The 25,564-nt window shown below is 47.9% G+C and overlaps 6 protein-coding genes across 6 annotated transcripts; 1 reads left to right on the top strand and 5 right to left on the bottom strand.

The window, feature by feature from the left end:
• Window positions 1-1,642: 1,642 nt before the first annotated feature.
• On the bottom strand, window positions 1,643-3,202 carry J7337_011279 (uncharacterized protein; the record flags this gene model as incomplete). Its single annotated transcript, XM_044828828.1, has 2 exons — window positions 1,643-3,028; window positions 3,092-3,202. 2 exons carry the CDS (start codon window positions 3,200-3,202, stop codon window positions 1,643-1,645), a joined length of 1,497 nt encoding a protein of 498 aa, XP_044675503.1.
• Window positions 3,203-7,842: 4,640 nt separating this feature from the next.
• Window positions 7,843-8,535, top strand: J7337_011278 (uncharacterized protein; the record flags this gene model as incomplete). The annotated part of the gene is made up of 1 exon (XM_044828827.1): window positions 7,843-8,535. The coding sequence occupies one exon, from the start codon at window positions 7,843-7,845 to the stop codon at window positions 8,533-8,535; it is 693 nt and encodes a 230-aa protein (XP_044675502.1).
• A 2,483-nt stretch (window positions 8,536-11,018) lies between these two features.
• J7337_011277 (uncharacterized protein) lies at window positions 11,019-13,556 on the bottom strand (the record flags this gene model as incomplete). Its single annotated transcript, XM_044828826.1, has 1 exon — window positions 11,019-13,556. The coding sequence occupies one exon, from the start codon at window positions 13,554-13,556 to the stop codon at window positions 11,019-11,021; it is 2,538 nt and encodes an 845-aa protein (XP_044675501.1).
• A 914-nt stretch (window positions 13,557-14,470) lies between these two features.
• J7337_011276 (uncharacterized protein) lies at window positions 14,471-15,520 on the bottom strand (the record flags this gene model as incomplete). The annotated part of the gene is made up of 5 exons (XM_044828825.1): window positions 14,471-14,715; window positions 14,769-15,036; window positions 15,095-15,152; window positions 15,202-15,292; window positions 15,343-15,520. 5 exons carry the CDS (start codon window positions 15,518-15,520, stop codon window positions 14,471-14,473), a joined length of 840 nt encoding a protein of 279 aa, XP_044675500.1.
• A 1,773-nt stretch (window positions 15,521-17,293) lies between these two features.
• On the bottom strand, window positions 17,294-18,370 carry J7337_011275 (uncharacterized protein; the record flags this gene model as incomplete). The annotated part of the gene is made up of 1 exon (XM_044828824.1): window positions 17,294-18,370. The coding sequence occupies one exon, from the start codon at window positions 18,368-18,370 to the stop codon at window positions 17,294-17,296; it is 1,077 nt and encodes a 358-aa protein (XP_044675499.1).
• A 2,126-nt stretch (window positions 18,371-20,496) lies between these two features.
• Window positions 20,497-23,088, bottom strand: J7337_011274 (uncharacterized protein; the record flags this gene model as incomplete). Its single annotated transcript, XM_044828823.1, has 1 exon — window positions 20,497-23,088. The coding sequence occupies one exon, from the start codon at window positions 23,086-23,088 to the stop codon at window positions 20,497-20,499; it is 2,592 nt and encodes an 863-aa protein (XP_044675498.1).
• Between the last annotated feature and the right edge of the window lie 2,476 nt (window positions 23,089-25,564).

Below are 25,564 nucleotides of genomic sequence, written 5' to 3'. Positions count from 1 at the left end.
GTTCGATAAGATAAGCAGCAGCGATGAAGGTTGTTTGTTCCCCATAATTCAAGCTTTTATTTTATTATAAACCTTCCAACTTAAGGGTTCTGCAGATGGCGATTCCGCCTATGAGGCTAAGGTTTATGCTATGAATGCTAACCGTGATCAGGCCACGGCGCGTCAGCGCCAGCACTAGCTAGGCGAAAATATAACAGAAGGTTTCACGATGGTCATATTTTTATATGTAAAGTACTGTATTATATATTCTAGTTTAGTTACTACTGCTTTATATTTACTAGCTTTCGGCACCTTAAAGCAGGTTACTTAAATCAATACAGGGTCGTGTATCGCCAATAATGTCCTGTAATACATTAGTATATCAGCCGAGACTCAAAGAGTTGTTTTTGTTTCTCACAGTAAGCCGGAAGTCCCGGCAGCAAACCACATTGCCACTACACTTCTGCTCAAGAGTGCCATCAAGAATTCCTATAACATTGAGGCTGAGATCAACACAGCTGTCAGAGGTCTTCGAATTCGTGGACGAAAGACCTAACAGTCCGCCTTTATTGTTGTTGTTGGCATTGCCAGCCTTGTTACTGCAACACCGAACACTTGTGTCCGGCCCGCAAACTGCCTGGGCTTCAGAGACCTTGAGCCCTTCGACCCGAGGCTTTCTCCGGCCTTTCAAGCTTAGAGCAGCAATGGCGGAAGCAAAGACGGTTATTATAGTCATGAAGTGCATGATGGCAAATGGTATGGGGGTGGAATGGTTAAAACGATTAGAATCTGGGAGATTGAGCTGCGGGCAGGTGCATGGAAGTAAGAGTTGGTGATTGAAGATGCAAAGTGCTATGAAGACAAGAGAAAGTTCCGATAACTTTATACTCAAGAAGAATGCCGCATTTGAACAGTTTCCTCGTGAGGCTGGCGTTATCTGAACGGCAAGTAGTGGCTAGACCACAACCATCTGCTCAATATCTTGCCAAGGAGAGCACAAGGCTAAGTCGGCAACAAACAACACACTATATTCCCTCCACAGCTTAAGCTTATCCCGAATCTGCACAAAAAATAATTGCAATTGGCTAGTAACTAAGACATCCCCTTAGGCAAGAGTTACTTATTTTCCCTAACCATTGAAATTCCGCAATCAGAATCTTGCTCTTTTGAGACACGGCAGACGGTGGCTAGTGTCCAGAATCTACAGTATGTTGATTCAACGGCCCGATTACAAAGACATTTCAAATTAAAAGAATGCCAGTTAGAGCCGCTGTATAGCAATTCTATTACTACTGTTTATTTGGAGGAACATCGATCCCACGTGCTGCCGTGACAATGGACCCGGTTACTTGATTCGTCCTCGTGTTGAGGGCTTGATTACTTTGTAAGCCACGTGCAGGCCAGGTGTACTTCCTGCTGCCGATGCGACCGATTGAAACTATGTCTCAGCTTAAGTGTTTTAAGAGAAAATTAACAACCTAAGAATATGTGACTGGTATTCGACCAACCGTGCTCACACTATTGCCTCGCCCCCCCACCCAACATACCATACTGCTCTTACAGTCCTCTAAGATACTACCTCAGCCCTTCCCATTCTCTGCAAAAGGTAGAATATTGCACGCTAGACTGCCCTTTGGAATTAGACCGCCTGGAACTAACCAATCTACCATTGCGGCGTGCCTTTGGCTCGAAGAGTCGCACCGTACCTCCACAACAGGAACGGGGCCGGCCAGCCCAGGATGATGAACACCAAGGCAAGCAGGCTATTTCCCCATCCATAGTCAAGTTTCCGATACATTGCCGGGGCAAAAATGGGAAAGGCAAACCCTGCAATGCTCCGAAGGAACTGCGAGGCAGCACTTGCGGAGGCGACATACTTACGGAAAGCGTCCATAACATATGCTTGTAGAGCCTGTGTATTGAGAATGATACCACAACCAAAGATGCCGATGCCGATGTCTGGGACTATCCAAGCAGTATGCCTGTCTGCTGACCAGCCATAGAGAAACAGACCGAGAGGGATCAGGATGGCTCCAGGTAGCATTAGGGGAACGCGATACTCAGGTGCCGTGTCGTCGCCAGCTTTCTTCTTGAGATATCCCCAAAGCTTGTCCATGATGATAGCGCCGCCCTGTGCTGCCACTGTGTAACCTATGACTAGGGCGAAGTAATGCAAGCCGCTCTCCCATTCTGACTGGCCGTATCGCTCAATCCACAGAGTCGCAAACGTGGAGAGAACGATGTACAGGATTCCAAAATTATAAGCCAGGAATATCGCAATGACTTGGAGTATGGGCTGCGTGAAGAGGAGGCGGAATGGCCGACTGAGTGCCCTGAGCAGAACTGGACGAAGACTTCGTTCTGAAGAAGTCATATGTTCTGTGAAGTAAGCCCTGCCGGTCTCCTTGCGCAAACGGGCAGCTCTCCTCTCCAGCAGAACAACCTCATAGGTCTCGTCGAACACGAGGAGAGCGGTGACGACCAAGATACCATCGAAGATGGAGAGCACCCAGAAGGTCCAGCGCCAGCCCACGGTCTGAGTGACCGCACCGCCGATGATAGGCCCAAGCGCCGGACCCAAGAGCGGGATAAAGGTAGAGATAGCAAATGAAGTGCCTCTCTCTTCCGCCCGCCACATATCCGATAGAACCGGGTTTGTCACAGCAAACTCAGCGCTTGCCCCAAGACCCGAGAGGAGACGGCTTGCAATCAACAGACCGCTTGACTTACTGAACCCCGCAACAGTGTTCCAAAGGATATAGAAGCAGCTGGAAGCCATCCACGTTGGACGCCGTCCGAAGACTTCAGCTAGAGGGGAGAGAACCATGGGACCAAAGGCGAATGCGAGAACGAAGATTGACAGGAAGATCTGTGTTTCCTCCGCGTCGGTGTGCAGATCGTGGGAGATTGTCTCGAGAGCTGGGGCGAGCATGGCGCCTGACATGAGAGTGACCAGGCCGCCGCCCGAGAGTAATAGAGTGATGGCCCATTTGCGCGGGTGAGACCAGTTATATGGATGTCCTGAATCGCTGTCTCCGTCCCAAGTTCCCTACGGCCACGAGGGGTTGATTAGCTTATGCGAAGAGCATCACGGACTGTATGGGAAATATACCAGTAGTGACTCTGCCTCTGACTTATTTGGCTGGACACTCCCTGATTCGAGTTCATTTTTGTCTTGAGTGACTGGGCTGACTGGAGCTTTCTCGCTCTCCTGGGTAGCCATCATAGGGACTGATTATGCGACGAATAGGACAGGAGATGGCAAAAGGACTAGGTGTATCAGGGTCTAAGACAGGATCCGAGATTGTCCTTTTTTTTTCTCTCGGGTTGTTTTATCTTCTTCCACAGTTATGTCCCTGGAAGGGCTCCTCGATATAAATACTTGCATGTCGTAAATGGGACTTTTGTTTGGGACTTCCCAAGAAGCTCGGTCCGAGTTCAGTGTGTTGGCTTGATTTGTCTCGCTGAGATGTCATAATCTTTAACTATCAATCGAGCTCGGTCCGAGCCTGCTTTACAGTCCAGGGATGACTACTTACAGGGTTACTACAATAGGGAGTTGTGGACCACTGAGCTTGAAAGCTCGGCTTGAAATGTGTCGGCTTCGGCTTGAGGATTCGGAGACTCGGAATTAAAATGCGGCTTGGTAGCTTGGGTGGCAGCGATAAGGCTTGACAAGGGATCTTCGGTTCAACGGCACAGCTTGGTGTATGACTTCTGATGCGGAGTAGCGTTCGTAAACCGAGTCGGCACCAAAAAGGTGATGTGATTAGTGACGACCGAAAACGTACATTTATACGAAGATTCCATTTTCTTTCGGGTAGCCGCCAATTAAATATTTCAAGCAAACCTCTCCGTGTTAAGTTAAGCATCTTCTAACCTGGCTCTCCCTCTAAGTATGTTATCCCAGTTTGCATTGCAAAAGCTACAATCCTTTACGCCAGGTCAATTTCAAATATCAGTAGCCTTAATGATTGGACGTTGGATCGAGATGTATGATGTACCTATGAGTGAGGCTTGATAGTCGTACAGTAAATGGTGTGGTTTCTGTCAAGCAAGCACTGAAGCGTGCCGGTCACCTTTACGCGATACCATTTAATTAAAAAAGAATTACTTATAAAGAGACGTGAGCCATTATATTTAACAACCGTACGGTGCCGAACTGATGTTCCCTACCATAGCACTTGCTAAGTTGTGGCCATTGTGTTAAAACCGAAGTGTATTTTCTAACCTTATAACTAACTTATAAACTTAATACTACCACTACTTTCTGATTACCCTAAACCTTCTCTTAGCCCTAATAGCACTAATATATATATTATTATAAAACTTTTTTTAAGTTAAGCTTTTCTTATATATTAGTATTTTTTAATAATTTTAATAGCTATATACTATACTTAATCTTTTAAGTAAATTACTATTTATATATTAAATATAAATATAATTTAAATATAATTTTTCTAAAGTAGCTCTCTAGCTTTTTTAATTCTCTTTTTATTCTTTAAATTCTTTAAAGAAAATAATACTATTTTCTTTTATTAAATAATACTAATAATATCTAAAGGAAATTAAGCTATTATATAAGTAATAGTCTTATAATTAAAAAAAGCTAGCTAAATAAGAAATTTATTATTAAATTAATTAAAATCCTATATAGAGATTAAGGCTATAATAGCCTTATAATATAGTTCTAGCCTTTTAAAGCTATTATATTTTTTAAAGTTACTTTTATATATTAATATAGCTTAAGGTATAATTATAGCCTTATTAATATAATTATAAATATAGGTTTAATTAAAATATTATTAATAAAAAACTAGTCTTATTAATATAGCTACTATCTTAAAGATCTAAGGTATATATAATATTAAGCTAATCTTTTTTAGCTAAAGGATTAAAGCTTTATATACCTTTAAGGCTAGCTAAGGAGTTATTATTTAAGTTTATATTATATTAGCTTTATATTATAGCTATTAGTTAGTTATTATAGTATTAATATTTAAGTTATAGGCTAGAAGTGTTATTTATAGTTAAGGCTTATAGCTAAGAGCTTATTCTAGCAGAGAGAACCTAGCTAAGTTGTGGGCTAGAAGTGTGATTTGCAGTTGAGACTTTTGGCTGAGATCTTATTCCGGCAGAGAGAGCCTAGCTAGTATAAATAATAGAATTACTAACACTTCAGCAGTTGGATAAATTCCGACGCTCTGACGTTACCAAGCCTGACGTATCAGATTGCGGATACCTGTCATGTCCATGGATCCGCGGACCTTGCATTTAAACCCGAAGCTCCGAAACACGATCAAGCCTAAGCTACCCTTTGTTTCACTGAACAGTAAAATCTCTTAAATCTGCCAAGAACATAATTGTGCCAAGAACATAGTTGTGCCAAGAATAACGACTGCCGAAACCAGAAAGCCATTGACTGCATGCCCTATCATCTTCTTTATAATGGAAATGTCCGGGGAACCGCAGGCCCGACACTCGACACGTGCATGCGAAAACTGTAAAGCAAAGAAGCTTCGGTGCCTTATGGGTAACGGCCCGCCATGGACTTGTCAGAGGTAATCAAGCGTGACGGCATAACACATGCTAATCAGTAATTACGTTCGTTCTTGGTGCTGACCGCCATAAAGATGCCTAGATAGGAAATTGGAATGTGTGATCCCTGAAACACGTCCTCGGCGGCGCAAGAAGAAAGGTTGGAAGTCCTAGTCTCCTCTGCCTTGGGAGCAAGACCATATTTTTCTGACACTTTTCCTCCTTAGTCTATGAGTCAAGACTTGAGCGTCTGGAGCGGGAAATTGGGAGGGTTATGTCCTTGCTCCCCGAAAACGACCCAAGCTCACTTGCCCCCATATGTTCAGAAACACCTCCAACGTCGGGGGTGCTTTCCACAAGCTTTGAGCAATCTGCTTTTGACAACTCGATCCACGATATTTTGTCCGTACAGCAGGCGGACTTTTTAGTTGCAGAGTACCATCAAACCTTTGCTGCGAGGTTTCCTTACGTGATCATACCAGAGGGCGCAACGTCACTCGCCCTCCGGCAAACAAGCCCCATGCTCTTCTTGGCGATCCTTGTTACAACATCCTGGAGAATACGAGGCCAGCAGGACCAAGTCAACCAAGTATTCCTCAAGGCGCTCGGTACTAGACTAATCACAGAAGGTGACCGAGACATGGACCTCTTGCGAGGATTGATGGTGTATCTTAATTGGTCAGCAAACACGCCTCGTAATTCACTCTGCATCTACTTACCAGAGAGTACTTCTTTCTAGGATCCACCTGCACGCGAAACCGAAAACACATCATACCTACCGCCTAGTATCTATTGCGGCATCGATAGTCAGTGAGTTTGGCATCACGCAGCGGCCCAGAAAGAGCAAACACGAGCAGTTGAATATCGAGACCTTAATTGAAAGACCAAAAGGCTTGTCGGCAGTTGATGCGGAATTTTGGGATTCTGATGCTAGGCGAGCCTACCTAGGCTGCTATCAAATGACTACCTGGTTGGTGGACGAATAATGCCGAGCTCAACCCGCTGATCAATGTATAAAGGTATTCTATCATGACTCGGAAATCGAGTCCGCTGATCTATAACGACTATTTGCACACATGCGCCCAGTCCCTCGCTACCGCTAAGGAAAAGCCGTCAGACCTAGACCTTGTTTTCAATCTCGAGGTTACTCATGAGGCTGAGAAAGCATATACCTTCTTCAACTACACCGACGTCGGGCAGGCTCAGTTCATACGTGATCAGCAAATACAGGTCTACCTCAATGCATTCTCTGTCAAAGTGCAGGAGTGGCGACTCCGCTTCCCATCCTCCCTTACGCAAGATCGTTAGTACAATGTTAAGAGAGAGAGAGAAACGCCAGCTAACCGCCAGATCAGCCTGCCAGCGAATATGGCCCTGGGTTTTGGAAGCTTTTGTCCGGGAATCGTGCCTATCGGGAATGCGAACTACCGAATTCTCCATGGCTTTCATCCGCATTCTTATGGACACGCTCACAAGCACAAAGACCTACTTCGACACCTTTCTAAACATTCCCCCGGAGAGCCTTCCCAGCCTATCATCCACACACTGGGCTTCTTTAGGTTACTGCATACTCCTTGCAGCGTCTATATCTCTATCATTACAGACCCGAGCGTGGAGCATTGAATCAGCGCGCTCTGTCATAAAGCTCGATGCGTATATCGATGCCATCTCAGTTCGAGTAAAGGACCTCTCGTTGGAAATGGGCGCTCCAGAGCATTTACGGAATTGGTATGCTGACGCACTCGTGAGCTGGGAAGCGATTAAGATGCGTTACCTTGCCGTATATCAAGAGTCACTATCTGAAACAGACTCATACCCGCAATCCGCTCCTTCTCGGGTCTCGCATAGAGCGGAGGGGGGTAATGGTCTTTTAGCCCATATTCACGGAGAACCTAGCCATAGAGATATGTCTGAGAACTCGATCCGTCATAGCACAGCACTTGAGGCATTCAACTTCAGCGTGGATACCGGGCTGTGGATCATACCAGATTTTAATTATTTATAACGTGGAACATATAGTCTTTAAGTATGGCTACTATTTATAAGACCCATTTCATACGCATTCTTTTCCAATATTACTTAATGTACTCAAGACATTTTATGTGTTGATTATAAGCTCAAAGTTATAGGCCTCAATTTAAGTTACACATTAGCCTCACTATTGAGACATGCAATTGTCTGATCAGGCAGCAATATGCATCTTCGAAGTGCGACGCTGACATGATTGGTCTTACATGCATCCAGATTTATGCACAATCTACATAAAGAGCAGCGAATGCCCCTCATTTCAGCCTCAAGTCAAAGCCCTCTCATCTTCTGTCCATCATGTCGAGCCATAATTCAACCATCGTCTATCCTGGCGTTCCTACAATTGAAGAAGACCCGCGGGCTCGTATTAATGTCATGATTGACATCTTCAACGCTGGCCTTTCATCTGGCTCGGGCGGCAAGCTTGACAGAGGCTTGTACCATGAGATATTCACGGCATACAAGCTCGTCCAGGATTATAAAATCATGCATGGCAACCAGATCTCCAGACCTCTTACTGATTCAGAGAAGCGAGAGGGTCTGAATGGAAGCTCGCAAATGATCACTGTTCCCTTGCAGGGTAACAAATACCGAGAGCTGGACATGGTCTACGACGAAGACGGAACTACCTTCATCGTCGAGGCCAAAAACACCAAGACTGTTGATCACAGTCAGCTCCAGCCCAATATCCAACTGGCACAGCAAATCCAAGGAGCCTTGGTGTATGCGATCGGTGAGAAGGATGGTCAGGAACGAGCTCTCAATGAAGCATACAAAAAGCTCAAAGATCAACACCAGTCGAGCAGTACTGGGAGCTTCCCTCCTCTCCACGTCCTGCGGATTCCCGATAAAGTCTCGAACATCATGGCGGACAACAAACCCATGAGTCTACTATCGCTTTCATCCACGTTTCAGGTTTCCCAGTTCAACATTGCTGAGGTAACAGGGGAGTTTAATCATGAGGAACGTGGTTTCTCGTTATTTAGATAGAGTGGTGTACGACTTCGCAGGCTACATATTATGCAAAAGTTGATAGGTAAAGGATAAGAAGAGATACAACGATACGTTCTGTGAAGCCTAATGCTATTTCTCACCCCAGCGGAGTTTAGGTTCCTACCGCAATCCAATTAAGGGTAAGGAGATCTCCCGTTATCTTTGTTTGGCCTCTTCGAAAGCAAGTTCCATGTAGATCGCGACAGCTTTCCTGTCAACTTATTTGACAGTGCATCGACGGTGTTCCGTTGTCCGACAAACCATGCAACACCGATTACCAGGGCATAAGTTAGGATGGGCATGATAATGAAGCTATTGCGAAATGCTGCAGGCACTGGGACAATATCAGTGCCCTCAGCCGGGTTGTTCAAGAACGGCAACGCCCAGAAAGTCTTCTTTGTTAGCTGTTATATTTGGGGCCAGGGGGAGATGTCGCTTACCGCTAAGAAGCTGACTGGTGTGAAAAGAACCGTCACCACGGTAAAGACATAGATTGCCTGGTTTAGCGCCATAGCCTTGGTTGATTCTCGAAGAGACGTGGCGTTGAATAACTATGTAAAGGGGATTAGCTGGTAGCTCAACTGTATCGCTTGATGTGAACCTACACCATCCCGAAGACTGCTGATCTCCTCTTTTTTATCCCGAACCCGATACTGGACAGCGTTGGCATGAGTTTCCACGAATCTCATCGCTTTGTCCAAATATACCCTCGAATCTTCCATCATTGGGCTTTTCGACATGTCTTGGAAAGTTGAGTGAGCCTCATCCAACCACTCGTCAATGATCCTGAGTATTTGAAGGGCAACAAAATAGTCCCTGGAGCGGTTAAAAGAACTATCAAACATAAGTTCCTCCACTCTTTCCACGTTGTCCAAATCTCCTAGCTGTCAAGCGTATTAGAAGGGCTTTTGCGTTTCAGTAGCAGGGGGCATGATCCGACTCACCTTAATATAGACAAGCTCGTCTATAATATCGAGTGTCTTCCCCCAAGCGTCCATGCATAATTTAAAAACCCTACAGATTTCGCGAAGATAGATCGCAATCGGTAGTGCATAACTAGCTCCAATCCCGTATCCATGAGTGTCCCATAGTTTTCCAAAGTCATGTCCCTCATCGGGCTTGTATGTATTTGGACGTGTGTCTTCATCTGTAAAGGCAAATATACTGAAGATTTCCGGTGCCTCTTTCAGCCTTCGGAAGGTTATTCTGACTCGTTTTTCTTGTAGGCAGGTGTTTTCTAATCCTTGTTGAACTGTTACAGTTTGTCTCTTGCTGGTCCGGTAGATTGTGCCGAGATCTTTGCTTTCCAGCGTTGGGTTAAAAAAGCGGATTTGCCAATGCATAATATCTTGTGAATCATGGTCGGTTGGCATACAACACTTGCTTCCAAAGTCCGTCGAAAGGATTGGTTCTGAGTACCACCCATCCAACGAAGCAGCAATACCGCGAAGTATACTAAATGGTTCCTCGGAGCCTAAAGCACAGGCAAGAAGGGGCTTAGAGTAGTATTGGATTCCCTTCCGGAACGTATTAGATGTACAGTAACTGATCGCAAGGTTAGCTAGCATGAACTGCATAAAAAGCAGCCAGGCTACCACATAAACCTGGATCTACTTACACAATTTTCCCTCTTACCCTTATTATCATGGGCCGAAATTGATTACCAGGCTCGCTGGGTGTGCCCTAGATTAATTAGCGCCTAGGAATTGATGATAAATGGCGAACGCACAACACGCTGTTGGTTCCTGGCTTCGTCGCACCAATCACGCCAGAGGCTGTCATATCTAGTATCTCCCATCTGCACAACTAGTGGGTCAGGATCAGAACTGAATCTGTGGTCGTTAACGCAGATTATGTATCCCTTGACCCCTCCTTGGTCCGAATTCTGATTCAGGTCGCCTCCGGCAGCATCATCGTTCAAAACGGGTGTCGCCATAGTTTAGGTATTTGTTCTCGTCTCAAGCCTAATATCCGCTGTGTGCTCTTTTGTTCAGTGATTGTTTTGGCATGTTGGTGATATCGATTGTCCTCAGCTTCATATTCGTACGAGCCTCTGAGCCTGAAGGGCCAAGGGGGATAAGGTAGGACTCTCCGGGTGATTTCTAAGCAGCGTTAAAAGGATAATCTGACTGACTACTGAATCGCAATACAGATTTTGGGGGAGCTTTTTCTTATTTATATAGGCGTTTTAAGCGCCTGTGGAACAACCCGGTCCTCAGCTCATGCATCTTCCGAGATAATTTAACCAATCACTTCAAATCAGGTGGGCTACCTTACATGAGCCTGGCTTGGCCTCAATTATAACTGGTACAACGCATCACGTCGTTGCTTTCGAACATGACATGTCGCTTCTATTCCAGTACGGGTTCTAAAAGCTCTACAGACCTGGGCTTACAATTCCGGGGTTCAAGCAAGTAATAACATTTACTAAAACGTCGTGGAAAGTTCCTATCAATTCCCTCAAAGATGTTTATCTGGAGTTATATCTGCAGCTCCTGCAAGGCCCCTACCAACACCTTGGTAATATTCCTCGACATCTCCGATTTCTTCCCCAGACACCAAAGCGCCCTGATACAATACTCCGCCCTCCTCAAGCTATCCTGAAAATCCTCGCTATCATCATGCCCCAATAAATCCCCCTCATGCTGCTGAAAATCATCCGCCATGTCCAAATGAAACAAACACGCTTTCGTAAAACCTCTAATAAGGATAACAGTCCAAGGTTCTGTCAATAGTGGTCCCTCACTAACGGCAAAATGGTAATCTGGGAGTTGCGCGGCGTTTATACCAGCTTCTTGGAATAGGCGCGGCGTTGTGACTTGTGCAAGGTCTGCGAGCTCTATGGCGCTTGCTTTGCGGATTCGTGCTGCGACGTTGCCGCTAAGTCGCTTTTGACGCGCTTGGTCAAGGCCGTAGTTGTTTTTGTCGATGAATTCAAGGACGTCTGCGAGCATTAGGGCGCCGAGATGCCATGGTACTGCGATGCAGAAGAACCAGCTTCTAATTCGTGGTGGGACTGTATCGTAATGCCTGATGAGATCTCGGAAGAAGGCACCGTGCGTCATGTTCCAGTACCGGTACAGGAGGGTAGTTTGTTGGATGATCTCCTCGATTGCCTGGGGACACTCTCGTTTCCGTAAAGCATTTTGAAGGTATGACAAGTGTCGATAGATCAGGATCTTGACGGGTGCTGACTTGGCAACCATTTGCATGGCATCGTCATATGAGCACGGCCACCGTGTTCCAACTGTTGGCTTGGCCGCATCATCTTGTATGAATAATTCCATTTCCCATCGCTGACTCCCTCTTCGGCTCTTCTGAGCTGCTCGCATACTGTCTGCGAGTATTTGCTCTGCATCTTCGTGTTGACAGTCTTCATCAGCTAGTGCCACCGGTCGTTCATTCATTGATGAAGAGACTGTATCGAACATGACGGCGAGCCAGTAAAGTAACCCGATGGTCCGCCTGTTCTCCTCTGTCAATCTTCGAGGAGCATATTTCTTGCTAGTCTCCGTGAATCCAGATTCACTGGCTTCAAATCTGAACTTTAGTGCATGAATCTTCCTCGTTGCTCGCTCTAGGTAGATATGGGGCCCTTCTTGCGACATGATCTCAATGATCTCTGGCATCGCGTTCTCTTTGATACCTTTGCCACTTTTTCCTTTTTTGGATCCAAAAGACTTTTGTTGGTACTCGTCACTGGCCCAAGGCTTCTGCGTCAGACCAAAGATGAGTTCAGCGTATATGACGCGGTAAGACTCGACATCAACAACGTCTTGAAGTGCCCTCTTTGCTTGTTCCCATACTGACTGCTGCAAACTCTCCTCAAACTCTTGATTGAGAGCGTCGGCTAGGTCATCTGCTTCAGTGGCAAAGTCGCTGAATCTTTCTTGTCGACGGTTGCCCTGTGCCCATTGTGTTGTGAAGGCCATTATGACGAGATCTAGTACTCTGGATGTTGCTTGGCTCTCGGATCGTGTAAGATTAATCAATCTCGCTGACTGAGAGGCTCGATCTAATTCCACGACGCGACGGTACATCCTATTCGACCAGGCAGCGCCCCATTCTGGCGGAAGATTCGGGTTCTGTCGGGAAGGTCCTGGGGTTGCACCTAGCTTGGGTTCTGGTGCTGGACTACCACGAGCGACAACTTGCAACTTGTAAGGGCAGTTCTCTTCAGCTAGCCAGCAGGCGAGGTTATTTTCAAGGACATCGTGATATATCTGAAGAAGACTCTCGGTGATCATAAATCGATTGGAGGTTTGCATGATAAGAGAGTCGCTGGTGAATGGCGACGGGGAGAAGTTGGGATATCCAGACCAGTCATTGGAAGGCAAACGGGCTCTGCGCTTCACCTGAACAGCCTTTTGTCCATAGGCTGGAGATTCCACTGATGAAAGCGTGTCCAGAGGTGCAGAGTTGATGTCCGAAAAGTCCAAATCCCAGAGGTTATTAATGTCAAAGTCTTGTGAGCCTGAATAAGATGTCGCGTTGTCAAGCGAGTCCGTTGCTGCATGTGAAGTTTGCTTTGTAAGTTCAGGCAGCGATTCATCAATACCCTCCTGCGCTATTGTCTGCGAAGCACTCTCTGGACTGGAGAAGCTCATTGCAAGGCTTTGAGCGTCGAGGGTTGGGTCCATGGAGAGAAAGGAAGGGATGTCTGTGTTGGTGAAGGGGTTGTTCCAAGATAAACCTTGGCCTGGTGTAGAGTCCTGAATCATCTGCAGCATATTCGCTGCCGTCATGTCGCAATACTTTGCGTTGAGTGAAGGGGCAGTAGTCGTAGCGGGAGACTCATTGCGCTTCCTCTTGCTCTGAGAACTATCGGAGGTGCTGGTGATGCTTGACCCAGTCTCACTAACTCGAGACCTTGATCGAGTTTTTCCCCACTGTGGGTTCAGACTGCAAACTTTTTTGGTTCTGATACAGTACGAGCAGGACTTGAGTCCAGGTTCCGATCCTCCATCTAACAAAGCGACATGGTCAATGCCAGGTATCTCAAGGTGGGTAGTATGCATGGCTAGAACTTACAAATGTGCGACCCAGAAGTGGGCGACGTTGCATCAGGCGAAACTGCCGGCTTCTCATTGCGAATATACCCATCGCACGCCTTCTTGCTCTTCCTGCAATGCTCGCAGGAGTGATTTTGCCTCCTAACTTTCGGCTCCGACATACTGCACCTGAGAACAGACGTTTCCTACCAGGATAATAAAAGAGGGTCTGACAAGGCTAGAGTTCCAACAGCTTGGGTAGAGATAGTGCGAGAAGAGAGTCAGTGGAGAAAAGAATAGAGGAGAGAAACAAGATGAGAGAAACTGGTCCATTCATATTCAGGGCCGTTCCACCGACCTGCCCTCTTTCCCCGCACGGCGCTAGCCCGTTTACGAGTCAACGAGTTCGTTAGTGGAAGCCTCTGCAATTGGTGTGAGTGTTATTGGTTAGTTGAGAGGTTTAGTGGACTGAGCGTACCCCAGTGCTTGCGGGGAATGAGATGGGGGTGGATCACGCAAACAAACTGTCGGAACTCATACCGTTTGTCCGTGGACGGCATATGAGAGTGATCGTGACGATACAGTGCAACGATTTCTGTTCTTTGAGATGATAATGGTAGCATTGAACTCAATTCTGATCCTCGAGGTTTGACTTGCATTACTACGCTGGCTCGAATGGTGCGACTGTCATGTAACATCAGGTAAACCTTGTCGAGCATGTACGGTATCAACTAAATGAGAAGCAATCTTTATCCTTGGACACTATTTACTACATGATTGATTCCAGCAGTTGTGTTTTGTATATGTGTTAAACTAATGCTGATACCTCTTCCAATTTTGACCTTTCCATTCTCGCTCAGGATTCAGCATGCTACAAGCAAACACAATCCAGCCAAAGAACCACCGCGTAACCACCGTGCTATCTATATACTGGTAACCACCTAGACCTTCTCCTCCTCCGAGTGGTTATCCTTCTTGACCTTGGTGGCACCTGGGATTCTGGAAGAGAGATCACCAAGAGGGAGAGTATAAGGGAAGTCGACCGACAGAAGAATATGGCTCAAGAAGATGTACCAGCCCAGCAGCGATACCACGAAAAGGATCGCAGCACCAGCGTGTTGATATGTGAGCGATTTAGCGGTCTCACCAGTCGCAGCAGCGAAGAACGAGGCGGACAGGCAGCCGACTGTGGTGGCAAGCTGTCAGTGATAGGACACGTGCGGGAGTCGGGGAGCTTACAGCAAGGAACCAGGATAACCAGGATAGTGAACAAGACTACGTTCGTGCGGATACTGGCGATGGCGAAGACAGCGCAAAGAATACCCATTGAGATGAGGAAGAACGAGAATGTCGCGTAGAACTCGCCCTCCTTCAGACCGTCCGCAACAGCACCAGTTTTGGAGTAGAGACCGTAAGCGTTATAGTCTGGGACGATGGTTGAACCGAAGGTGAACCAGAAGCCGCCGAAGAGGCCAAACAGGACCGAGGGGAAAGTATTTCCTAGAATCTTGTGCTTGTTAGAAGGCTGGTTTGTAGGATTCGCTCGAGGGTTGAGGTGACTATACCCATTCGCCAATGCTGCCAAGAAGCATAAGAAGACCGCCGAACCAGAAGTAAGCGCCGCTGTGAATTGATTAGATTAACGACATTAGAATAAGGCGGTGATACTTACACATTTGCACCAGCTCCAAAGCCTCCTGAACCTCGCCATCCAAGCAGTGCCATGGACGCAGGAGTCGTGCAGAGCAGGAACCCTCCCAAAGCTAATCATCGCGTCAGCAAATCACAAGCGACAGATTTAATCGCGTCTTACCCAATGGCGTCGGATTGCCCAGCTTCTGCCTCAAATCGCCCTTCACGCGGCTATGAGGCGCCAAGTACAGCTGCTCAAACAGCTCAGGAGGCATCGAGATACTCCCCGTGGTATGGGCCCTCTCCAGGTGATCAGCGCCCTGCTCGGTGGTGTACGTCTTGATAGGTGAGGTAGACATGTTGATCGGTGGTAAATACTGGAGAAATGTGTGGGTAAAACAGTGGAGTGAAGAGAGGAAGAGAGAAGATGGCACGACCCAGAATATGTACTCCAGAGGATTGTCTCCACGATGGCAATCTGGGGAAGCTGGGGTTGGAGATTAGGGCGAAGCTCCCTTGCCCCGGGAGCATGTACCTGAGACGAAGACGTGTACCTGGTGGGATTCACGTTCCCGGACATAAGACATGTACATTGGTGAGTAAAAAGTACTTACCGGCAGTCAATTCCCGTGTCAAGCTCTGAACAGGAGGCTCTGTCACGGAAGCCACGGAAAAGCCACGTTCTGAATCAAGTCTAGACGAGGGGACTTGTGTGAAGCTCAACAGTTTCGGCACCGGGGTGTGTCAGGGTGCGCTATGCCTACCGTAGCGAATTGCATGGTCGTCTGCGGTGCTGGTCCCTGCCTGAGTGGTGGTATTGGGTAGAGATCTAATTCTAGACGCGCCGGATTTGATCCCCGTGGGGGGGATGCAACCCCACGGGAAAAGTTTGTGGTTTACGCAGAGGCTTGGGCTTGAGTTAACGCTGGGAAAAACCACATGGCGGTATGGAAGGGAAGGAGTTAGTTTTGTGTCAGTGCAGTGCATATGCCGTGTGAAATGCTACGTGATATGGGCAGGGATGCTGTGATACGAAATTGCCCTCCTCGTCGTCTTCTCCCTACATCTCACACTCATCGAAATCTATATCGTTGACATCTTTCAGCGTCTCTGGGTCAGTATCCTGCCTGTTGGTTTTGTTATTGATCTACACATTAAGGTTTCTAGCTCAAAGAATATCCCTTGGAGCAAGCAATTCGAAGTAAAGTCGGAGCCGACTCCGTGAATCTAGGAACTAGCTTGATAAGGCAAGGCTCGTGCAGATCAGCATGGCTGGCAGGGTTCATGAGTCGGCTCCGCACTACAGCTGCCGACTGAGAAAACGTGCGGGGTAGAATGCGTGGACGACAAGACAGGACAAGTCTGGGGAAATACGGATACGGACTTCTCCACTTGCTGTCAACAATGTTATTCACTGTCATGAGTGACTGACTGATGAAGCTTCTGGACATGAAAGGCCGACGGCGTCACGGTATGTTTGACATCGAGATCGTCAGGGTGGATAACGAGATTGCGGTCCGGGACAATGGATGTCGCGCGTCACTGTCAAAAGTACCAACAGATAGATGCAAGATTGTCGGCATATCAAAATAGTCTACCGATCGGACGGCATTATGCGTTGCTGATCCGCAGTGAATCACGAGAAAATTCAAGTCGGAGGCATCAGTGTTGGGAGAATCCGTGGATGTATTGTGTCGGGAGCGAGGATGATCCAGCGAGCAACCAACCTCCCTCATGAAACAGGCTCTCAGGACATTAGCATCACGAGCGATAGTTGTCTTCTCATCGGGGTCTTTCCTTCGAGTAGTAATCACAATCCCTTCTTCCGATGCAGGCTGGATGAGTTCATAGTCATCCGACATCATAACATTTACCCTATGCTGAATGAGTTGGCCTCCAAAGGGTTCCGAATTCTAGCATATTCTCCCTCTTCGTAGTTGGTGATTCGTCCCATCGCAACTTTTGTTGTCCGTGCTGGCTGAGTTCCCCCTTTCGAGTGATTAACTACCTGTAAGGAGGGTATGTTATATTGTCTCGAGTCACTGTACAGCCATTTTTCGATGAGCGCAACCGAGTTTGAAAGTTGATGTGCAACAAACAAACGTCTATTTTTTTCTACCTATCTCGCTAACCTATGCTTTTGCTAATGAGTCGTAGTACAGATCAATCGGCGTCTTGGGCACGTTCTTCCCCCTATTTTCAAGTATAGTCTTGACCGCCTTGACAAGAGTGTCCTCCAAGCCCGTAAACCCTTCTAGTTTCCCCATCTTCCTCAAAACATCAGCACTTCTCTTATTATCAACCTCTCCTGCATCCACTGCTGGCTCTTTAACATCCTTTAGAAGAACCTTTCCCGGAAACCGTCGATGAAGAATCTCGAGAATCACAGTCCAACTATATCTCCCACCGAAAGCAAGAAGTCGCTCGTTGTTCACATCGCCAAGCGTCAGCGCAGCTAGATGCAGCAGTGCGGTGTCCTCGACATCGACGTACCACTGCGATGGTAGAATAGACGGCGCATCGGGATACCCTTTCACCACAGCGTCGATGACGGCGGCTGAGCTGCGGTAGCTCATGTTCTCGGGCGATATGGCGATACCGAAGTTCACATTGGGAACAACTGTGTTGAAGGAGAAAGATGACTTATGCTTGCGCACCCACGCAAAAGCGGCTTGTTCGCTACGTGCTTTGGCAGCTCCATACAACATGACCCCATGCCACCGTGGGTTCCCTTGGCCATCCCATGGCTGAGCTGTCTTGTCAATTGCATCAGTGTTCCATGTCGTTGCATCGATCTTGTACGGTTCGCCGGTCGTTGCAAGAGCGCACGCGGCTAGCGATGAGGTGATAACAACACTCTTGACGCTAGGGACTTTTACCGCAGATTCAAGAAGGTACAGGTTCGAGTTAATGGTATCGTCTATGACTCCTTGGTTCTGCGGGTTCATGTCCATGTTCATAGCCATATGGGCCACGCCATCTACACCTTGGAGTGCCTCGTCGAAGGCACCAGGTATCGAGATGTCGGGAACCTCCACGAGCTCGAAATTGGATCCGAAGAATGTCTTCATCCAAGCATTGGCGGTAATGGAGCGGACGGTGCCACGGACACGATAGCCGCGTTGAAGAAATACTTGCACAGCGACACTTGCTACGTAGCCATTGGCGCCTGTGATGAGGATCAGACCTCCTGGGGGGACTGAAGACATTGCGGAAGATGTTGCTGGGTTATGGTAGGTAACGGGAGATAGAGTTTGGTGAAAACATCTTGAATATGGACGAGAAAGGGTCTTTAATAGAGATAGAGATGGAGATGGAGATGGAGATGTAGCCACCGTCACAAGAGTCATAGTAATACCTTCATATATCACCCCGAGGCTTACTCTGCGAAATGCACTAGTTAACACGCTAATTCCCCGATGGCTATCTCGCATCCCCAAACAAGTCTAGCCTGCTCGCATTCCGCATCAGGAAAACGAGACTCCACTCCGGCTCCCTCTACCTAATGAGAAGCTTCAAAACCACTCTCCTCACATCTCCTCGTTCTCCCAAAACACATCAACCATGACATCCCCGCGCTTTTCCAATACCATCCTCGTTCCAGGAACGAGCGGCCAATCCCCCTCAGTGCAGACACTGGGAGCGTTGGATCAGCCAAGGAAGAAGCGACCCCATCGGAAGAGTCGGAAGGGCTGTGATGCTTGTAAGCGGCGCAAGGTCAAGGTATGACTATGACTATCCTTGTGACGCGAGGCTTGGATTGACGGTATGTAGTGTGATGAGAGAGTACCGTGTACGAATTGTTTGCATCGGAATGAGCAGTGTTTTCAGCCGCGTCATATCTCTGTTGCTATTCCCGTCGTGGCTAAGGCGATTGACCCGGTTCCGTGGATCAACCTCATGCATCTTGAGCTGTTTCATCACTGGGATAAAGAGACACGACCGACCCTTGCATTTCCGCAGATCTGGCCGATTGTCATGCAGCAAGCCTTCCGTGTGCGCTTGGAACCCCTGTTCGTTGTACACTTACTAACATACAGTAGGAAGACTTTGTCATGTCGGCCATCCTCTGTACTTCAGCAATGCACCTTTCTTCACTGTGCCCCCACGAGACTAGATACAAAGATGCTTCAGAGCATCTGATGGCCAAAACTGTCCAATTGTTTCGCAAGAACCTATCCCGTCCGCTCAATAAGCAGAACTGCGAGGCACTCATGGGAACAGCCCTACTCGTCAATTACATATCATGGTTCGACCTCGACTTTCTCCACGGCCAGACCAAACTAGACCTGTCGAAAGATCAATTGTTCTTCTTGACTCCCGGAATCATTGAGCTGTGGTTTCGTTCGATGCCCATCTTTATTGACCAGGGAAGCATCTTCACCGATGTCGCAAGGCACTCTCCGAGGTATCATATAGAGCAGGCTCTTGTGTCCTGGGGCCATGATCCAGAGCGTTTTGTTAGTTTGTTGATGGGGATCTGGGATGATCCCCGCTATCAAGGGGAGAATTTCCCCGTGCCGAGTGATGAGCCGACATCGTGCGCTTGGCGACTTCTTCTCGGGATGGAGAACCAGATACCGCATCCTTCACCCAAGTCTCCTCCGGCGGAAGAATCGTGTGAGGAGGAAACACATAACCAGTCACTCATTCATCTTAAAAAGGTCATTACCGATGTTACAGAAAAGTTCACGTCGCCTACTCACCCCGCTGCTTCCATGGTTCTGTTATCCCAAACCGACCGCTCAGTCTTCGAAACGCTCATCCACCGAATATCCCCCCTCATGTGCTGTGTATCATTGGCAGTTGACCCAATGTGTAATGACCTGCTTGGTTCTATCAGGAACGACATCGAGGAACTCTTCTTTGGGGTTCCGGCTCTTTGTTCTGGTCCGATTGCCCGTTGGATTACTGGTGGAGACTCGAGGATTCTCTTGCTGCTGTGTCACTTTTACCGTGCTGCACAGATTCTTCTGTCGAGCACCAGAAATTGGTGGGGGTATATGAGAAGTTGTGTTATGGAGCGTTTGATCTTTGAAGAACTCAAGTCTCGGGGTCTTGACGTTGTCTTATTAATTTGACAGTCACTTGATGCTTTCACAGCGCACAAAACTGTACAGAAAGTTATATCATGTCATTTCTCTGCATCCTGTCCAATGTGCTGAGTGAATATGGTGACATCTCACGATCCTTCAATGCGACGAGACTCAAACTTCACGATAAGAGGCATTGATTAACCAAGAATAGTAGTAAATGGATATCGCAATGCAAAACTCTAAAATGCAAACTATTCATACGTCTTCATTATATATGCCGCTTAACTCCCCAGGTTTTTTTATTGGTCCCTTGTCTCTTGGACATTGGGATCCCTCTCATAACGCCAACGCTTTCCATTCTCCTGCACATGCCACCTCGTCATGAAAGCACCCTCCTCCACCCACTGCGCCCACTCAACACCCCACTTCTTCTCCACAGAGTCCAAGAACGAGAGATAGTCAAAGGCCTGAACGGGATCCTTTTCTAAGGGGTCGACGGCGAGATCGCTGAGGCGCCACTCGGTGTTGTCAATGAGAGGAACGCTGAGGTGACGGTCGGGATAGCGGACGTCGCGCACGTTGAGCATGGCTCGGCCGGGGTTGACGACGGTGAAGTGCCATTGGGCTTGGCCTGTCTGGTTGTTGACCATTTGCATGGGGCGAAGGAGGGACTGGCCCTCGTAGTTGCCCACGAGCGACTCGGCGGCCTTGCGGCTGACGCCCTCGAATGAGTCACTCTCGAGCATGAGATCGAGGATTGTGGGGAGGACTTGGGTCGAGTGAACGGCGTGCTTGACGTTGAAGGCGGGAAGAGATGGGTGAGAGAACACAAGGGGGACATGGTCTGATCCAACGCTGGGGTTGTAGTAAGGAGATGCCTTGCCGTTCTCAACCAGCGAGACACCGTGATCACCGAGGAACACGATCAGAGTCTCATTTGCAACACCTTGGTCATCCAACATCTTGAGAACCTTGCCAATCCACTTATCATCATAGCTCTCAGCGTTGGCGTAATGCGACATCTCATCAATATCCTTGCCGGAGCCAATAGCAGTGTACGTCTCATTCTTAGGAATACCGTAAGCGTGATGACTCGTGCTAGTGATATGTGTGAGGAAAACACGGCCGTTGTTCTCTTTAGCATCGTTGAAGGCATCGCGCATGTAATCCTCGAGAGGATCCTCCTGGAAGCCAAAGTAGTTGATATCCTCCAGATCAACACGGTGCTTAGCGTTCTCGCTGCGAAGAGAGTCTCGGTCCTGGGTGTTCTCCTCGGGATAACCGCAGGCGGCCATGAGCTTGTGATGGTTGTCGTAGTGGATCATGGCGGTCTGGAAGAAGTATGACTTCCACTTGGCAGCATTCTCATCTTCAGCCTTGTTCATGGCGTCGAAGATGTGAGGGAGGCAGGGCTGGTAGATGTGACGCTTGTAGTCGAGGTTGAAGTCGGCGATAAGGGGATTAAGACCGCAGATGGTGCCGACGAGACTCTTGAGAGTGTAAGTACCGGAGGTGTAAGCATTGCTGAAATGAGCACCGCCACGCTTGGGTGTCTTGTCGTGCTTGAAACCATCATCATAATCGCCAGTGACATATCGGGCATTGGGCATCAAGTTCTTGAGGCGTTCCTCGACATCCTCGGGTATCTTCTTATCAGGGTAAGAATCCTGGAACTTCTCCCACATATGACCACCCTTCTTGAAGGGGAAGACGTCGTTCCTGGTACTTTCGAGCAGGAAGAGCATAACGTGCTTGACAGAGACATCCTTGAGCTTATCCTTCAGCTCTTCCAGCACAGGCTGGTCGAGGTTGGAAATCTTCATGGGATCCTTGGCGGCGTTGTAGTGAAGCTCGTTGGGTGTATACCAATCCTCGAAGCCAGCGAGAGGCTTGCCCTTGGGCAGCCAATCCATCTTGGGGGGCTCGCCGAGGGCTGACTTCTCATCCCACTGGTGCTGGATGCCGACTTTCTCAAACTTGGAGGGGAGTTGATCGAGGAGAGGTGCGGTTGATGAGACGTCGACAAAGGGGAGGAGACCAGTAGTCCATGAGAGGAAGAGTAGAGATCGATCATCGGGACGCTCAAGCAACAAGACCAGCATGGCAATAGTGAAGAGAGACCAGAAGAAGTATGGCATGCCGTAGTGAATGCGCCTCACAGTTGAAGGCTGCACTCGGATACCGAAAGTGCTGACTCGTTGCGAGATTCGAGAGTACAGAGTTTGCGACTTGCCATGCTCGACAAAGTCCTCAATCCACGCCTCATCGTCAACATCGTCGTACTGGGCCTCCTCAGCAATGACAGGCTCAGGATCAGGAAGAGGGCTGTAGATGTTTCGCTTCCTCAAGAATCGGTTTGTCGCAGTTCGCGCCATGGCCCAGGGGAAATGGATCATATCCGCACCCCACCCAAACACTCTATAGCACACATTCTGAAGCAGCCAAGCAAGGACGATCAAGCAAGAAGCGACCAAGATAAAGGTCACAAGACCAGAAAGGAAGATAGCTCTGGATGTAGGGTCGGACACAAGGTTGAGGTTTCGCCAGTGAATCTCGGCGCCGGAGACGAGGTAAAAAGTAATGGATATTAACGACAGAGCGACATTGTATAATATTAATAGACCAGCGACGGCTGTAGTGGCGTAGTGTAGTATTTGGGTCCTGGGAGACCACTGATCGAGGAGGAGTCGGATTAAAAGAAGGACGAGAATATCTTGGACGAAGAATGTACTGAAGAAGGTGAGTAATCGACCGGTAGCGACGGCGTTTCGGTGGCTGTGGATATGGGCGAGCTTGGATGCAAAGAGGGCTGAGACAGCAAAAGTAAAGATGAATGGGCGATTGGCAAGACGAGCGCCCAACCTCGTGAGCCAAGAGGGTATGCAGACCATGATGGATAGACAAAAAAGCCGTAGAGGCTTGGAAAAGATAAGATAAATGAATGAGAGTATGTAGCACTAGTCACGTAGAATGCTTATAAGAAGAAATAAATGTCACCTCAGAGCTGAAAGCCAAGCACCATGATCGCCGTTTCGTTCTAGAAGAAATAAAAAAGACAAGAGAAACTCGAGACAGGAAATCGAAAATGTGGAGAAGGCAACCGGGAGCCCGGGACTATTATAACAGATTTCTGCCCATCATCGTCTAAGTTATGGATTCGTTGTTTTTTTTTTTAATTAGCTGCGGCGTCTACCTAAAAAGCCCTGACCGACAGCGGCCCCCTTTACGTTATGCAAAATAAAAAAGAACAGCTCGCGTGCGCTGTTTCCTCTTTGCCTTGGGCCGTTGGCTCTAGGCTAGCAGCTCAATCTCGTGTTACGGATTTTCGGCACCGTCTGCTTATGCTTTGGACACACTTGATTGGCGGAGACGCGGGATTCACCTGTTTTTAGGGCGAGCCGAGGAGCCGAGTTTCAACTAAGGAAAAAAAAGGGGGCAGTGTTAGGCTGTCTTTTTTAGTGTCCATTGGTCGAGGGGGTACACGGAGGCTAAACAGGCTATGGTATGATGCGCCGTAGGAGCTCGTTTAATCTCGTTGTACCCAAGGTCATGCATCACGAGACCAATTTCTCTACGCTGCATAGCGGCCGGACGCTAGAAATGGGAAGAGAAAACCCTTGCTCGGTTATTCCCGAATCTGGACCTGAGAGTGAGCTGCAGCCCTAAGTCATGTCGTGCCATGCCATGTCATTGCACCCTTTTCGCTGACTCTTTCGTCATAACCCGAATGGACAGTAGCATGGCAACAAGGTTTTCCTCACATGTCACATGGTTTAGGCAGGGAGTCAGTGTGCAAGCCGGTATCCGAAGTGAAAAAGTCAATGTTTTGTTCATGTTCGGTATGTAAACACAATGGGAAACAGAACAAAGCGCATTCACTCATTATCCCTCGTTTCAAAGGACATTGCATAAACGAGCGAAATTGGTGGGGTCATCATGGCCTGAGTCATATAACTGACTTCTGCCTACCAAAGCACACACAGCACAGGTCCTCCTCAGCTCAGCCTCTCTCTGCGCTGGCAAAATCCTTCCCAATCCCAATCCAACGTCAGCCACTTCCTTCTCGTGTAGATCAAAAAGGAACCAAAAAAGGTCCCCTTCCCCCTCTCACGTAGGAAGGTGCCAAGGTGGCTAAATCCAAGGGACCGGCTACATCGGAAATGTTGTTCTTGTCGCGGAATAGCGGCAGCACTAATTTGCAGGGGGAGCTGTTCTGGACCCCTGGGACAGGTGGGGAAGTGTGGGCAGCCAAGGGTTGCAGTAGATCATCCAACTAAGATGAGTTAGGGCATCGCGGCTAAACACCAGAATGTTTGTGATTTGCCTGGGTTTTTATCCCTTGATTCGGTATTTCATGTCATTGGATCATTCTGTACGGCTGAGAAATGTAGCAGACACGCTGTGCTACACATCAATGGCGATTTGGGCTGAGGTGAACCACAAGACAGTTTCTCCGGAGCGACTTTAGACTCTACCGGCCGGCTACACGGAAATGAAACGTCTCTCGTGTGATTGGCTGCCCTAAGTTTGTTAGTCCAGGGTAGTTTATTCCTCGCGTTAACACCAAAGCAGAAAATGATCACGAGCTCCAGCTGTGAATATACTCTGAATGGCCTTCTCGTATTTGACGCTTCATGATGCCATGGGTAATCTGTCAATCCGCTACTGAGCTTAGCGCATCGCGGTCCGCGTTTTGTGGATTCGGGACCCCGGAACCTTTGCACTTACCGAGCTTCGATGGTTTGACATGCGGGCGGGCTGTTGCATTCAGGAGTCGGAATTGCCTTGACGTGTTATACGAGATAAATGACATCTCATACAGAATCTATACATAGGTCCAGCATAAGTGGCCTAATGTAACTTCAACAAGGGAAATAGCTTCCAGCCATATTGGACCCCGCATGGCTTTTTAGTCATTGTCCAAAACATAGTCACCATCACAGATCTTGGTTTCGTGCATGATATTGTTGTACACTGCCATTTACTTCTCTTGCACTTTGATACTAGTGCTGCACTTCGTGTCGACATATGTCGTCCCAGTGATCGTCATCGCCCGATCTAACGTTCTGCCAACCCCGTATTCAAGCTCCATTCATGTAAGATCACAGTTACGAGATCCTACCCACAGCATCGAAGCCAGGTAGCAAGTGCTTGTTTTTAACCTTATTGTTCTTGCAAAAGTTCCGTTCCTACTCTCACAGAAACCAGCGAACTTCTCTCCTGGCGACCATGCTCTGCCCCTTTAATCCTTTAACTTCTCCTGTTACTTTCACCATGACCAACAATCCCCGTTTCAGCCCTTCTAGTCAGGAACAGTAATTCCCCTGAGCAGCACGCGACCACATTCTGAATATGTGATGGTTGCTG

Source organism: Fusarium musae, chromosome 9 (genome assembly GCF_019915245.1).
Source record: "Fusarium musae strain F31 chromosome 9, whole genome shotgun sequence".
In the NCBI taxonomy this organism is placed as follows: Eukaryota; Fungi; Ascomycota; class Sordariomycetes; order Hypocreales; family Nectriaceae; genus Fusarium; species Fusarium musae.
This window is presented reverse-complemented; position numbering and strand designations above follow the sequence as displayed.